This window comes from Alnus glutinosa, chromosome 1, assembly GCF_958979055.1.
Source record: "Alnus glutinosa chromosome 1, dhAlnGlut1.1, whole genome shotgun sequence".
NCBI classification, from domain to species: Eukaryota; Viridiplantae; Streptophyta; class Magnoliopsida; order Fagales; family Betulaceae; genus Alnus; species Alnus glutinosa.
In genome coordinates, this window is record NC_084886.1 from 5,236,987 (window position 1) to 5,254,011 (window position 17,025).

At 34.5% G+C, this 17,025-nt stretch overlaps 1 protein-coding gene across 3 annotated transcripts; it reads left to right on the forward strand.

Moving 5' to 3' along the window:
* Window positions 1–1,385: 1,385 nt before the first annotated feature.
* On the forward strand, window positions 1,386–11,991 carry LOC133868048 (alpha-amylase 3, chloroplastic). Of its 3 annotated transcripts, none has more exons than XM_062304854.1 (13): window positions 1,386–1,721; window positions 2,252–2,382; window positions 2,551–2,605; window positions 2,694–2,813; window positions 2,945–3,065; window positions 3,734–4,089; window positions 5,270–5,928; window positions 6,329–6,518; window positions 8,478–8,584; window positions 9,288–9,537; window positions 10,152–10,274; window positions 10,732–10,899; window positions 11,360–11,991. In XM_062304854.1, the coding sequence occupies exons 1-13, from the start codon at window positions 1,452–1,454 to the stop codon at window positions 11,516–11,518; spliced, it is 2,709 nt and encodes a 902-aa protein (XP_062160838.1). In that variant the 5' UTR covers window positions 1,386–1,451; the 3' UTR covers window positions 11,519–11,991. The 3 variants fall into 3 exon arrangements, with proteins under 3 accessions (XP_062160838.1, XP_062160844.1, XP_062160849.1); XM_062304860.1 differs by having other exon boundaries at window positions 1,590–1,721; window positions 2,186–2,382; XM_062304865.1 differs by having other exon boundaries at window positions 1,593–1,721; window positions 2,189–2,382.
* The last annotated feature ends 5,034 nt before the right edge of the window (window positions 11,992–17,025 follow it).

Here is a 17,025-nt window from a genome sequence, read left to right on the forward strand (position 1 = left end):
TCACTGACTGATAGGATTTCGGCCACTTTTACCGAATTCCGCCATTCCAGCTACTATAGCCAGAATCCAAGATAAATGCCGGAATCCAAATAGTTTTGTTGGAATTTGGGTTGGCCGGATTCCGGCCGTTCTAGCCAGATCTGTCCGGCCAGCCAGCCGTTTTGGCCGGCCGAAATTCGGTCAGCCAGCCAGCCAAAATACAGTTGCTGGAATCTGGGCTGACCGGATTTCGGCAATGATGGCCGGATTTTGTCGTTGGATTTCGGCGACATTGCCCGGATGCTGACGGATTTCGGTACAGACAAGATTTCGGTGATGGTTGACTACTTGAAGTGAAGATTGACTATGTCGTTTAATAGGAGTCGAATGCGTCTGGCGTTTTCAGAAAATGATTTACGCTTTTAAAAAAGCGTAAATCATTTTCCTAAATTTATTAAGCATCATTTTTACCCCTATCAAACACTAAAAAAATCAAAATTACCTTTTAAAAATTATTTTACACCGAAATAAGCAAAGCATCAGAGAAAATGGTAACAATTGAAACTTTGAGTAACATTATCATCTACGTAATAGTTCGAGGGATTCGGTGACACTCTTTATTTTTTCGGGATGATAAACGTTGACCCTTTAGATCCACATAAGGACGACTCGATTCCCCGCCACCCAGTGTTGAAAAGAAAAAAGTGCATAACTTTTGTATTTTTTTTGAAACAGAAAAAAGTGCATAACTTAATTGTAGTTTCTTTTTGAAAAAGTGAGGTGGACTCGAAAAGAGAGATGTGTGGCCAGAAGATACTCTCTTTTACATTAACAAAATATAATTTATATTATTAATTTATTACTCATATTTTAAATATGGGCGATTCCGAAGAGAAAGAAACTCAGCGGGTCAATTCTAAAATCTACTCCATGGCAATTTTGAAGATGTTTGTCGAAGAAGACATTCAAGAGCATTCTCGTTTTACACATGTTGCCAAAGTGTTTTTTTTTTTTTTAGTTGGATTTCCATTTTGTTTGGAGTGGAAAGTCGAAAAAAAAAATTAAATTTTTTTAATAAATATCCAATAACGCACACTTAAGTCTAACAAATCAATTTTTGAAAAAAAAAAGAAAAAAGAAAAAAGAAAAAAAAGAAGTCTAGCGTCTAGCAAATCAAGGGAAAGAAAACCACTGGATGTCATGCTTCTACTATTATTTCAGAAAAATTAAAATTACTGACAGAAATGGGAAAGACCAGCCGCTGTTGGCGTAGAGAAAAAAGTTGACACAAAAATAATTATTAATTATATGTAAAAATAGAATAAAATGTAATCTATTTTATAATTAAATAAAAACTAAAAAAATTGTCGTCCACTCTCATTTTCTTATAAGTATCTGCAAATGAATCCTCTCTTTTCTCTCTATTATTGTGGGAGCTTCTGGCTCTCGCTCTGTTCTGAGCGATTGAAATCATGTCGACCGTTAGCATAGAGCCTCTGGTCGGCCATTGTCGTCGTGAGAGTCGTAGGTACGGTGCGAAATCCAAGGCTTTCAAGCCGAGCTCCTTGAATTGCTATACGAATCACAAGCTGGTCTTCCAGGCCCGGAGCTTCTGCAACTTCAGGCCTCCCAAGGTTCACGCTCTTAGAGCTAGCTCTACTACCACCACCGCTCCCGTTGAGACCGTCGAATCCGCCGATGTCTTCTTCAAGGAGACTTTCCCTCTGAAGCGAACTGAAACGGTTCGATTTATTTATTTATTTATTTTTTTAAACAAAAAAATTATTATTTTGTTTGCCGTGAGAGTGTGGTTTCTGTTTGACTCCCTAGAAAGTGTTGGAAATGAAAAGGACGTGTTTGGTTGCCGAGGAAACTGAGGGAATTGAAGTTTGAAGTTTGAAGCTCTACGGATTTATTGTTTCTGGTTTTTAAGAAAATGAAAAAAATTCGACTTCTATCATCTGAAATAGTTGTACAAGATCTTAATTGAGGATTCTCCACAAGTTGAAATTTTCCGAGATTTTATTTTTCTCTTTCCTCTGTTTTCTCGGCAATCAAACAGAACGGTAAATGTTAATTGAAAGTAATATAATTTTTTCTGCCTCACTATATTGCAGTGCTTCACTTTTACCTAACAAAAGAAAAAAGAAAGAAGTGCATAAAGCTCAAATTGTCTGCTGTTTAAAAAAATGCTCTATTTTCTCAGCAGCTTGACAGAATTGAAGGTTTTGAATTTGATTAAAAAGGTTCCCATGATTGACTTGGATGGTAGGTTGAGGGAACGATCTTCATCAGATTAGATCATGGGCAGAATAATCGGAATTGGGAGCTTACTGTTGGTTGTGATCTTCCTGGGAAATGGATTCTTCACTGGGGAGTTTCTTATGTTGACGATGTTGGCAGGTATGCCAGCTGTTTTAAATTCTAATGTTAGATTATTTGATTTGATTATTTAGGTGCTTTATGAAGAAGCTTACGTAGGATTCAAGGTTGTTTTCTTGATAATATCATAGTATATGGTATGATTGTTATATGTGATCAAGAAAGACCCATCTATAAATTTTTTTACAGTGAATGGGATCAACCTCCTACTGAAATGAGGCCCCCGGGTTCAATTCCGATCAAGGTATATATTGGTTTCTTAAGATCGTGTATGGAGCCACTTTTGCATTGCCAATAAGAATATGAATTAAAAAAGGAAAACAAAATTTCAGGACTATGCAATAGAGACGCCCTTGAAGAAGTCATCGTCACCGGAAGGAGACACATTTTACGAAGTGAAGATTGATTGCAAACCCAACGGTGCAATTGCTGCTATAAATTTTGTTTTGAAGGTTCTGATTTTCAACAGTTTGCAGTTGACAGTGTCAGTTATGTTAAATTTGTTTATTTAATGTTTATAAATATATTTTGGTCATTTCTCTTTCTCTCTGTTTTTTTTTTTTTTTTTGTCCTTTTGGTGCAGGATGAAGAAACTGGAGCTTGGTATCAGCACAGGGGGAGAGATTTCAAGGTGCCTCTTGGAGACTATCTTCAAGATGACAGCAATATAGTTGGAGCGAAAAGGAGCTTTGATAAATGGCAAGGTTGTAGAAATTATTATATAGTACTATGGTTCACTTGGTTAATACATGTTTAATGTTATGGATCTGTTAAATGCATAACCTTTTGTCTTCCTTTAGACCTTGTAACTCCGAAGCAAACATATGAGCCTAATTGAGTCCATTATATCTATAAAGCCATGGAGTTCTGTCAAATAAAGGCAATTTCTTAAGGAGATCCTTTTGCGGAAAGACTGGCAGAGGCGATAGGAATACAGGCAGTATAACTTATTTGTAACATCATTTTGATCTTAGATGCAGTTTGTTTTTTATGTAGGAATTAGATGCTGTTCTAGCATATATTTTCTCTTTTTGTTCTTTAAATTCTTTATATTTGAGATGAGCTCATGCGAACCTTAATTACGTTTTCTATTAAGTATTAACCTGTTGAAGACTGAAACCTGATTTTTTCCCAAACGCCTCTTTTTATATACATTCCATATATGAATCAATTTGGAACATTGGGCCAAGTAGCCTAATTGCAACTAAGTTGTAGACTCCATTTTATGCCTACTATTATGAGCTTCGGAGGAGGTGTATCATGGGTGGGTGGTTTATGATCTTCAACAGTTTTCCTGGTAACTGTCCTCTCCTCTCGATTCTATGTTCAATCATGATCTGACAGACAGTTTCTTGGCTCCTCTTTAACCTAGGGGCTTTGGGACCGCTATCTAACTTGCTCCTCAAAGCAGAAGCGTCAAATTCTAAAGCTTCAGGCAGCAGCACTGAATCCAGAGACCTTAAACAAGAAAGTTGGAGCCTAGAAGGGTTCAATGAAGAGCTGCCTATTGCAAAACAATTTGCTCTTGATAACTCAGTCACTGTTTGTGTTAGAAAGTGCCCAGAGACAGCTAAAAATCATCTATATGTAGAAACTGATCTACCAGGAGATGTTGTTATTCACTGGGGAGTTTGCAGAGATGATACCAAAAAGTGGGAAATTCCTGCTGCCCCACATCCACCAAATACAATAGCTTTCAAGGACAAGGCTTTGCGGACTCGATTACAGGTACAATATTTAAATATATTCCCTCACTGACATATTGGCAAATGTACTTTTATTCTCAATATATACTGGTGCTATTCTTGCTGATAATATATTGACTTCATATATATGGGCCACCATAAAAAGCAGCTTGATTTGGAATGCTGTCCAGCTTTACCTTATGTGGATTATTTGGTGCTAGAGGAATAATTGGACATTTAACAGTGGAGCTATTCACAGTAATGCTTAAACCTTTTTTCTTAAGATTGTTGAATGAATGGATGACTTGCTTTAGCAGCCTTCCATCATATTGTTTTTTTTTTTTGGATTTTCTTGATTCTCTGAGCCTTAGTGTAATTTTAGAAGGAACTTCTATATACTTGAGGCCATTCCATTTTCTGAACAAAATTATTCTTTACTTGTAAAATACAACATACAATAACACAGACAGAGAGACAGACAAGCATATGTATAGGTAAATATGCTAAATTTACATAACCATCCGTTCCCTCACAATATTGTTAAACTTGTCAAACCTTTCGTGCCTCTCTCTCTATCTCTCTCCTGGATTTTTAGTTCATTAAAAATGTTTCTAACATCTGAATGTTTCTTTTGAGGGGCACCGCTATAGAGTTTGAGTTTTGCTGAAAGGAACAGCTTTCTGTAATTGCTACAGGATAAGGAATTAATTGGGGTTTTATGGAGTTGAAGTGCAAGTTTGTGCTTTCTCAATCGTGTAACTATATTTTTCTTTGTCCTTCCCTCCAATGTGACGTTAAGGTCTTTTTACTTCTTATTTATCTCTGATATAACTAGTATTTCATGCATAGCATATTTTTGTTGTGAAGCATAATTATACCTACCAACTTGGGAGATAGGATTTCATATCTGCAAACATGCTTTTGCTAGAATATGGGAGGATTTTTTTTGTAAAATTTTATTCAATGACACACTTGTTATACATGGATACATAGATTATGCTGACAGACCTCATATTAAGGTCTGATGTGAAGGCATTATTATGCTTGCAAATACTTGTATTAGATTTGTTAGTTCTATTTTACTTCATCCATATGCTATTCTTCTATGGAAATGTTGAATTGGGATGCCTCATTTCTGCTGTTTTCATTTTTAATCTTAAGCTCGTTAGAACGGTTTTCTTATTCTTAAATATTAATTACATCATGGGTGATGTGTTCTGCAGTCAAAAGAGGGGGGAGATGGATGTTTTGGATTGTTTACTGTAGAGGAGGGACTTGAAGGGTTTCTTTTTGTGCTCAAGCTAAATGAAAATACTTGGTTGAAATGTATGGGAAATGACTTCTACATCCCCCTCTCAAGTTCTAGTAGCTTGCCTGCTAAATCCAGACAGGGTCTATCAGAAAGTGCACAAATACCTGAAAATAATGCAGAAGCAAATCAAAAAGGATCTATTAGTGCCTATACTAGTGGAATAATTAATGAAATAAGGAACTTGGTGAGGGACATTTCGTCTGAGAAGAGTCAAATGACCAAAACTAAAGAAGCACAAGAAAGTATTCTTCAAGAAATTGAAACACTGGCCGCTGAAGCCTATAGTATCTTCAGAAGCTCTACTCCAACTTTCTCGGAGGAAGCAGTTGTTGAAACTGAGGAACTCAAACCTGCTGTCAAAATTTGCTCAGGGACGGGCACAGGGTTTGAGATATTGTGCCAAGGGTTTAACTGGGAATCTCATAAATCTGGAGGATGGTACATGGAGCTGAAAGAAAGAGCTTCAGAATTATCTTCGCTTGGTTTCACTGTGATTTGGTTACCACCACCAACAGAATCTGTATCACCTGAAGGGTACATGCCAAAGGATTTATATAATTTAAATTCCAGGTAATACAAGACAAGTTTATAGATACACAATCTGTGTTACCGCCTCATGTAGAATTTGTTGTGGTCTTTATGCAAAGAATTCTCATCTTGCTCTTGAACCTTCATTAATTATAACTGACAACCTTTCTTTGAGAAAAAGAAAAAAAGGGTACTACACACTTGAGGGACATCCACTTTCTTGATGTATGCTTATATATGATTGGAACTGAGCATCATTGGTTGGACTTTCAAACTTTGTTGATTATCAATTACTTGATTGACATTTAGTTATCATTAGTGAGTTGAGATGTGTCATCTTTAAAAATCTATATTTTTTTTCTGTACAAAAGATAATTGGCGGTATCAGAATAATTGAGGATTCCATGACTAATTTTTGTTTCTGTTGTGCCATACAAATCAGATATGGAAATATTGATGAGCTGAAAGAAGTTGTGAAGAAATTTCATGAAGCTGGAATGAAAGTCTTGGGAGATGTTGTCTTAAATCACCGCTGTGCACAATATCAGAATCAGAATGGTGTTTGGAATATCTTTGGCGGTCGTTTAAATTGGGATGATCGTGCAGTTGTTGCAGATGACCCCCATTTTCAGGTACTTCACTTTTCCATGGTTACCGATTCTTTGAAAATTCTATTGGTAACACGTTTTAGGACAAAGTTGCATCATTGTCTTCCAGCTTCTTTAAGTTTGAAAAACAATGACTTTCTATGTTTTTCTGCTTTTTCTCTATTAAAAAATCAACTTTCTCTTATAGTGCTCAGAATTGATGCCTTTATAAAAAAAATTTCAACATTAGAAGGAACATACATCTATTCTTCTCGGAATATTTGCAAACACATCAAAGATTTATGAAAAGTTGGAATTTTATTCTTATGATATGAAGATTTTTTCGTTAGCAATAATCGCCCTCTCTCTCTCTCCCCCCCCCCCCCCCCCCCCCCAAAAAAAAAAAATAAAAATTAAATGATTGTATTTGCATATCTACCTGTCGTTAGATCTTAAAATGTAAATACACATTTAGAGTTGATGTATTTAAAACTACGTAAAGAAAATAATAGTGGAAAGAGAATATTTCATGAAAATTAACACTTTTGCTATGTCTCATTTTTATGGTCTTTGATTTTGTCATTTTTTTAATACCTATTGTGTTTTTATTTTAATATTCATTGTATTCTTTAATGCACTATAAGATGCTATGCGCAATGGGGAAAAATGAATGAATTAATTCACAGTAGTCAAAGGTGATACATTATTTGAGAATTATGATGCTTAGATTGTTGAATTTTGAGGAACTAATAAGGAATTTCCCTGTGCATGGAAACAGAATCAAACTATAGATTCTGTCATGTTTTTGTTATAAGAGATTTCAAAAAATTGAAGGAACAAGAGATAGATACTTTTATTGGGGTTGTGTTATGGGAATGGAAAAGGAAGGAGCTCTTTGGTTCATTGACCCCAACAAGAGAATTATGTGATAAATATATTATGAAGAAAAACCTCTTTTAACATGAACATTTGTTGTAAAAAAAAAAAGAAGGAAATATTTGGTCAATAGAACTAGATATCAAAATCTGCTCAAGCAGATGTTACTTGATCAGTTTTTTTTTTTCTTCTTCTGCTAGCAGCAGCAGTAATTATGGCAACACTAGTGCTAGCAGTAGTAGTAATAGCAGTTGTGGCAGTGTTAATTACTGAATGGAATAGTGCTAGTACTAACAACAGCAATTTCATAAAATGAATAGAATTAGTTTATGATTTGACTATCTGGATTGACCTTCATGCATACTGGAGTGTAAACCTGGGAATGCCTTGTATCTGTTCTCTAACCTTAGGTGTATGCTTGTCTCAGAGCTTGGTCAATGCAGAAACAGCAGTTGTAGCAGAGTGAGTAGATCTTGTTTTCTGACTACAAATAAAAAAGAAAAAGATATATTTGTCTGACTCGTTCTTCTAGAAATAGGAGGTTGCAGGCTTGTTTGACAGGCTTAATCTCTACTGTTTATATGATTTAAAAAGTTAGGACCAGCAATGAAATTGCAAATGCAATGGAGTCGAGCAACCTTGCAGCTTTCAGGATTGCCAACCTGTTTCTACGTTAGACCTCTTCACTTGTTGGAAAGGGCGGGTTGGTGGTTTTCGTTTTGTAGCAGTATGGATGATGGTTCCGGCCTATTTAATTTGGTGTATCTGAAGAGAAAGAAAATATCGTAGTTTTGAAGATCGTGAAAGGATGATGGTGGAATTACTGGCCTTTTTTTCTCAATACCATCTACCATTGGACGGCTACCATTGATTGCTCTCATTTTTCTAGTTTTTATGATTTTTTTAGATATTTGTTCTTTTTCTGGTTAGGTGTTTCTATTGTATGCTTCTTGTGCTTCTTTTTAATGAATTCCATTTACTTGTGAAAAAAAAAAATCTGTGTTAGACATGCATGATTGATTTATTCCATGAGACTATGTGCCTATGATATATGTAGAAATTTTCTTTCTTGGGCAGAATGCTAAGTGTTCATTCTCAGATATACAAAGTACCTTGTTTATGTCACAGGGCAGGGGCAACAAGAGTAGCGGAGATAATTTCCACGCTGCTCCAAACATTGATCATTCGCAAAATTTTGTGAGGAAGGATATCAGAGAATGGTTATGTTGGCTAAGGTGAGCAGTCTGGACTGATCTCTTGAACTTCTGAGGAACCATTTTGAGGGAAACATATCCTTATCTTATCCGTAGTAAAAAAAACTGCCTTTAAGAGGAAGACATGTCCAAATAATCCCTAAGTAGATCAACAAGCTAAATCTCTCTCTCGAAGCTGGGGTTATCCCAGAATGAAAGCTGGAGTTGATTCTTGATGATAGCAGGCATCTCAAAGCATTTCTTTTAGTTTTCTTTGACCCAATGTCATAATTTTGTGACAACAGTGCGAGCACCATGTTTTCTTCAGAAAAAAAAAAAAATAAATAAAAAAATGAATGCCTGAGAGGACTCATGGTTGGTTCTAGAGTTCTGAGGTTGTCTATGTTGCTATGCCCCATAAATCTCCATGAAGTCAATCAATTTTTTTTGTTTTTCAAGTTAATTGGATTGATGACGTATCATCTTTCATAACCTTAGAAAGCTCAAGTGAACATAGCTGCAAAAGTCTATGATTTGAAGGTGTCATATTTTCTCATATGTATATCTCTTATCTCATGATTTTCTGAAGTCAGTTGTGCCTTGGTTCTTTTAGAATATAATTGGAAGTTTACTTCTTCTCCTGATATGCATTTTCTCTCAGCTGTGTATTTAAAATATGCTTCTGTAAATAACACTATGTTCAAGGTTTGGTTATGTAGTTTTGCTTTCAAAATATGATCTGCAGGGAAGAAATTGGGTATGATGGGTGGAGGCTTGATTTTGTCAGAGGATTTTGGGGTGGTTATGTCAAGGACTACCTGGAAGCAAGTGAACCTTTCTTTGCTGTTGGAGAGTATTGGGATTCCCTCAGTTATACGTATGGTGAAATGGATCATAATCAAGATGCCCATAGGCAGAGAATTATAGACTGGATCAATGCAACTAATGGAACTGCTGGTGCATTTGATGTCACGACCAAAGGGATTCTTCATTCAGTAAGTGTTCATCCAGACAATGCTTTGGTGGGGTGTTTGGAATATTTTAGAGAATATTGTGGCAGTTCATTGTTTTTTATATGGCCTTAAAAGATTGAAAGTTAATTTTGTTTTTGATATCATTATAAATGTCTCAATCGCTATTTTAAGTGAAAAATACTACAATTAATTACAGGATCCGGAATCTAATTTTGTATGATTATACTGATTTTATCAACTTGTATCTTCATATGTTAATTAAAGACTACAATGAAGTGATTTGGTATCTATGGATTGACGGAGAGTTTATCATATCATAGATTTTATAGCTTGCAGTTATGCCACTATTCTTCACGGCTATTCCTACGGAAGCTGTATCCATATATATACAGGTTTACATGATCAAAGAAAATTGCCAGCTTGCCAGAATTCCTGATGGCATACCTCTGCCATTCACCTATTAACTTGAAAACCTAGCTTCCTCTGTAAAGTAGTACTTATGTATGTGTATAAGGTGCAATTATATCTCAGCATCCCGGACTCCGCTTTGGTGGGATACTGGGTAATGGCCTTTCTTATAAAGCACAATTATAAGATGGACGTTATATACTTACATTGTACTTTCTTTTTTTTAGGCACTGGAAAGATGTGAATATTGGCGATTATCGGATCAAAAGGGAAAGCCTCCTGGGGTTCTTGGATGGTGGCCATCACGTGCTGTTACCTTTATAGAGAATCATGACACTGGTTCTACTCAGGTTTGAACCTCCATTTTGATCTGTCCATTGTATGTGCATGTTGTTTCTGGTGATAAATATTTTCATTGAAGAATGAAAAACAATACAGCTTACGAACAAACTAACAGCCAAGTAGAATATTGATACAAGCCTAGTGCAATAAGACTTAACTGAGAATGAAGATATGCTTTTTCTACATTGACTTGGTCCCCAAAATAAAAGGGGTACTCCTCATTTTCTGGTTAGGTCTCATGGGAATCTGCAAATTCTGTTAAATAATGTCCTTGGATATGCTCTCTGTAAATATGTGGAAACATTACCACAAATCTTGGATCAGCTTTTAAAATTTTCTCCCACTTGTACTAGCAAAGAATAAGACTCTGTTTGAATTCTTTTATGATGCTATTGTCTCAACTTGGAATTGGGAGTGTTAATTTGCTCACATATGTTACCCCTTTTATATTCTTCCCTTCTGCAGGGTCATTGGAGATTCCCAAGTGGAAAGGAAATGCAAGGATATGCTTACATCCTGACTCATCCAGGAACACCTTCAATGTTCTACGACCATATTTTCTCTCAGAACAGATCTGAAATTGCAGCTTTAATCTCTCTCAGGAACCGGAACAAAATCCACTGCCGCAGTAAAGTAAGTGTCAATCATTGGCTTCAATTGTTGTTGCATCATGATGTGCATGGAAAACTTTCTAAAGAACAGAAATGTTCATTCTAATCTTCTAGTTAAATATAAAAGAACTGAAGAATAAAAGTAGTCAAAATCATATTGATCTAGGGAACGAAAAACAAAGGTATAGGAAAGTAATAGAAAACACAATTTGAACTTGTAATTTTTAGTGTCCCAAGGCATTGAATAACACGCACAATCGGTTTGGTTATTTGTCATTGTTGGCTGAGACCATCTTATTAGTTTTTGGAAATAAAACAGTGAAAATATTTCTCCTCCTCTCTTTTCTTGGCACCAAATTCACAGTTATTGCTCCAAATGAAACCAGGATGTTGCTCTAAATGGGCAATTTAAAGCAAAGTCTGTTGATGAAAATTGAAAAGGTATCAAAATATTGACTTCATTTGTGATTTGCCTCAACTAGATCAAAATTGCAAAGGCAGAAAGGGACGTGTATGCGGCCATCATTGGTGAAAAAGTTGCAATGAAGATAGGACCAGGTCATTATGAACCCCAAAGTGGGGCCCAGAGATGGTCTTTAGCTACTGAGGGAAAAGATTACAAGGTCTGGGAAGCATCTTGAGGTAATCGAAAGAACCTTTAGTATATAAAGTCAGTTACAGAAGGTTTCCACGGCAAGTTTTCATCATTTTTTTTTCTTCCAAGCAAATTGAAGAGCTCCTTAAATGATAATATACTTGTTCTTGAATCCTGATGGTGGTCCGGCAGCGAACCTCCATTGAAGTTGCTCTTACCCATGCTTTTTCCTGACATAGAGGGTTGTTACCAACTTGGCTAAGGAATGATAGGGGAGTAGCATGTATGGGCTTGGGATAGAGATGTACCATTAATTTACATATATATTACTTACATTGTAATATCTCGTGGAAACGATTTTTAAATGATGTGTCAAGGAAAACCATTGTACCTTACACCTATTGAATTTTGTTGAAATCAATGTGTCAAGGAAAACCATTGTACCTGACACCTATTGAATTCTGTAAACAACAATTCATAAGAGATGATTAAATTTTACGGACAAAATTTTTCTCTAAATTGGGTTGGAGGAAATGCATGTAACATATGTTAAAAATGCATGTGAATGGAGGATATTTAGAAAAAAGCTGTGTCCATATTTAATTGTTCTTGGCTTTTTATTGTATGATGTGAGGCCAAAATTTTGATCTAAATATGCAAGGGGGGTGTAAGAGATATGCCAATCTGAAATGAGGTTGTTGTGGCTCATGGCTAGAATGACTATTAAATTAAAATAGTCACTTCCCAAGAACAAGGGTTTACTTCCCAGTTCCCAAGAATGCTGCTAAAGTTAAAAGCCCATAGGATACTGCACTTATCTTACTGATTCATACATCTTCTATAAGAGGTTAAAATTGGGAGGATGACTATCTCTCTGGCCTCTTCAACTCTAGCGACTAAAAAAGGATGAAGTTACCCACCATTCTCCAATTATGGGCCATCGAGGATGACACTGACTGTGGCTTCTCTCCCTAACCCCAATTCAATAAGTGGGCTAACTTGGTGCCATTTGTCATACCGTAGTGAATGTTAGAATATTAATTTAAATGAATAAGTAATGATTTAACTCAGCTGTTGTCTTGAATCCGCTTAAGAATTTTTAGATAAATGGTAATTTAATAGTGAAATGGATAAAACATTATTTCCACATGTTGGGCTTGTTTGGCAAAGACATGTACAGAACAGAGTAGTGAGTTGTTAGTTTTTGAATTAGTAAAAAGTGATGATGTGATATAAAATAAAAAAAATTTGTATAAAAAAGTGAAAAAGTTTTGTATTATAGTGAATTTTTTTATTTGAATAATAATAAAAAATTATTGATGTGATATAAAAAAGAGAAAAAAGTAAGAATGTTTTGATGTTAATTAGTAGTGAAAAATATAAAAAAAAAAAAATGAAAAAAAAGTACATGAACAATGATGTTATGTATTGTTGCTTATGAACAAGCCCGTTGTCTCACGTGGACAATAATTATATGGGGACCCATAGCTATTGTGAAAGAACCCATATGAGACCTATCTATTCAAATAAATTTATTTTAGGTTGCTCGCTGCCTACCACCACAAGTGAACTCATATGGACTTTTTCACAATAGCTGCCCAAATTCATGTGAATCACAATATGACAATAATAGGTCCAGTGGCACACTTGTCTTCCTCAAAGGTATGGAACATCCTGCAGAAAAGCCTTTAGTGGGATTTGATAGTTATGTGACTCAAGTTTTTTCGAAATAAGTGAAGCTTAATGCGTAAAAAATTAATTAAAATGTGGGAAAATGTTAAGTCAGGATTTGAACTCATGATAATTAATAATTTAATACTATGCTAAACATTGTTTATCTTAAAATTTTAAAATAAAAAATAATTATTTAATAAATACTTGACAAAATATATATATATATCATAGTAATGCAATAAAACTGAGGTTCTTTTTCCATAGTTACTATCCTAACGACAAAATGACTAGAGAAACAATTTTGCCCAAGCAATCTATTGGGGGAAGTCCTAGAAGTGGATGATAAATGATAATTACTCCACTGTCACATGGGTGTGACGTCTAAAACTACTCAGCTGTTAGATATATGTCGCAACAGGTAAAATTGGATCCACGAATAAAGATAGAACAATATATCCAAAAGCAGTTTACAAGAAAGCAAAATCTTAGGGATATAATTGTTTGGAATGACTAGATTATTGAAAGGCTTAATGGACCCAACCCAAGGATCCAGGGCTCCAAAAGTGGGCTCTCCCTGACCAAGGACTTGAGCTCACCAAAAGAGCACGCATGTCGACCGCAAGCGAGTAGAGCTAATTGTGAACATGTTCAGGTTCAGCTCAGATTAGCTTGACTCGGGATTGATTCGTTCATTAAACGAGCAGAGATTTAACAAAAAATTCGAGCTTGTAAAACTTTAGACTCGGCTCATATAAGTTCTACTCGACTCATACAAACTCGTATAACTTCATTTTTATTATTTTTAACTTGTAACGAGACCATGTTAAATACTTTTAAAAAAAAAAAAAAATTGTTCTTCTTTGTGTAATATATATAAGTTAAATTATTGTAATTGTGGGTTTGGATATATATATATATATATATATATATTCATACACACACACATATATATACATACCCAAGCTCCCTCATATACACACACACACACTTTTATATATATATATATATATATATATATACTATAGAGAAGTGATTAATTTCCTCCTCCTGTCATTCTCCCATCTTCTCACTTTTGAAAATCACCAATAAATTTGTGGGGTTCCTCATATGGGCTCCACAGATCTAATTATGATTTTAAAAAATGAGAGGACATAAAAATGACATGAGGAGGATGTATAGCACATCTTTATACTATAAGATAAACATTTAAAAGAGATTAGATTATTTAAGATTTAAGTTAATTTATCTAATTACTCAAACAATAAATTTTAACCATAATTAAATAACTAATAATTAGTAATATTTTGTTTTGTTTTTTTTTTTTAAAAAAAAAATATTAAACAACCACGGCATTTACTTTATATATAGACTGACTAAATTAATTGAGTAGCTCGTGAACAAACTCGAGTTCGTTCGAAAAAATAAATGAATAGAGCTTAAACAAATTATCTAGTTCGGTCATAAGTTCGAGTTCGAAAAAAAAAATTAAATGAACCAAACTTAAACATTCAATACTCAACTCAGTTCAACTCCATTACAGCCCTATACACATGGGATCACTTTCCCTCAAACGATCTGAGCTCACCAAAAGGGCTTCCACTAAGGATCAACCCCCATAGCTGATGCCCCCACACGGAAACTTAATAAGGAATCAGAATCAGAATTAGACCTATTAATAACTCGTCAGATTATCAGATAGGGAGTGACGGTAAAGGAAAATAAGCAAATTGAATAAACACCAAAAGAGAAGGTGACCTCGATCTGGCCAGTGGCCATCACCCCCACAATGGAAAGCTAGCTACGAGCCAAAAATTCACCTCTCATATAAGGGGCTGCCCTAAAAGAAAAAAGATATAGAAAATAAAACCAGCACATTCAATAGATAATCCCCTGCCCCACGACTCCTACATTATTTGATATATATATATATATATATATGCTTGCAGCTTTAGCTTACCCATCTGGAGCCCACAGACTCTACAAAATGGGAGGAAAATGGACGGTTCAGGTACATTACGATCGATCTTACACTCTCTCACTGCATGTTATTTTGTTTATATCCAAAATTAATTATTTATATTTTCCTTCTTATATTCTTTTTATTATTATTCCTTCCTTCTTGTATTCTGTCACCAACTTACGTGGGTTTCACCGTCACCACCGACATGTTACTCTAGCCTTTAATTCTCTTGCTGGACTCCATTATCAGGAACTCAACGTACATAATCACTGTATCAACATTGTTCATACAAAAAAAAAAGAGAGAGAGAGAGAGAGAGAAGGATGAAACCCTGAAAAAATTTATAACGAATTGAAAAGATCAGAAGATTAAACAAAGAGTGGACGAATATACAGGGTTGATCTTGAAGATAGTTTGTAAATAGGTGCAATACTATGTTAATTTGCTTTAGAAGAAGGAATTGGGCTGAACAATATTTTTTTTTTTATCGATATTATAAAAGGACAATGATTTTTTCCAAACTGGTTTGAAAGAAGTTATTCCAACTCGATCCATAAAAATATCATTTGTTTATTTGCATGTGCATTTTAAATAGCACGAACAAAGTTTGAAGAAAATTCATTAAAAAGGCACGTGCTTCTTCTATGTTATTTAAAAAGGCACGCGCTTCTCACATGCAAATTGACGCATGTCGGCCTTGTTTGTCCATGAACAATACATTACAGTACTGTTCATGTACTTTTGTTTTTCTCATTTTTTTTATATTTTTCACTACTAATCAACATCAAAACATTCTCACTTTTTTCACTTTTTTATATCATATCAATAATTTTTTATTACTATTCAAATAAAAAAATTCACTACAATACAAAACTTTTTCACTTTTTATATCACATCATCACTTTTTACTAATTTCAAAAATTAACAACCTACTATCCTGTTCTGTTCTGTTTTGTAATGTTACTTGCCAAACAAGCCCGTCATTTTTACAGATTTGATTAGATTAACTTTTTCCAACTTAATTTGGAGGAAAATTGATCTGTTCACATACAATGTGCTGATTTTTTTTTTTTTTTTTTTTTTTTTTTGTGGATAAATTTGTAATTGGTATTACTAATTTTTATTGCTGGATTTTTTTATATAGATATTTTTATTGCTGGATTTATTTGTGAGCAGCCAATGTCCAGCCACCATAGTAATGTAGTGAATTAAATCGTCATCTCCACGAGGCAGGTAAATGGTTTCAAATTCTCTCACGTAAATAAGAAGAATCAACCTCTCAAACTACTGCTACTTAATTGACAATTATATATATATATATTAAGTTATATGCTGTAAATCGTTGTTGTGGCCGAAAGATTGATTCGATCCGATGTGAAATTAATAATAATTCACTGGGTACGTACATTAATACTGCAGTTGGAAAGCAAGACAAAGAACATTTGAACTACATTAAGAAAATGTAATTAATAAAAGGTTGTTTTCATAGGCAATCAACAGAAATGTTTCCATGATGATGTAACACCAAAAAGATTCCCAGAAAGGCTAAGTTGAAATTCAGGTTGGAGTCTTCTTTACCTATTTATTACAACTTAGTATTTACCGAACAAAAAACAAAAACAAAAACAAAAACGACATGAATACCATATATGGGATCATAATTAAAGATGAAACTACAAAAAGTAAAGCCATAATTCAAACATATTGCGATTTGTTATTCTTATTCGATCAATTCCCTTTATTATTCTTGTTTTCTCTTTGCTAGGTGATATCAGTGTTGCTTGCTGGTTTGAGTATTGTCAAATCATCATTTATTTTAAAAATTAAAATTATATGAATTCAAATAATTATTTTTTTAAAAGGTAAAGTCTAACACGTGAAATATTTAAAAAAGTAAATGACAGATACGTGGTTTGAAC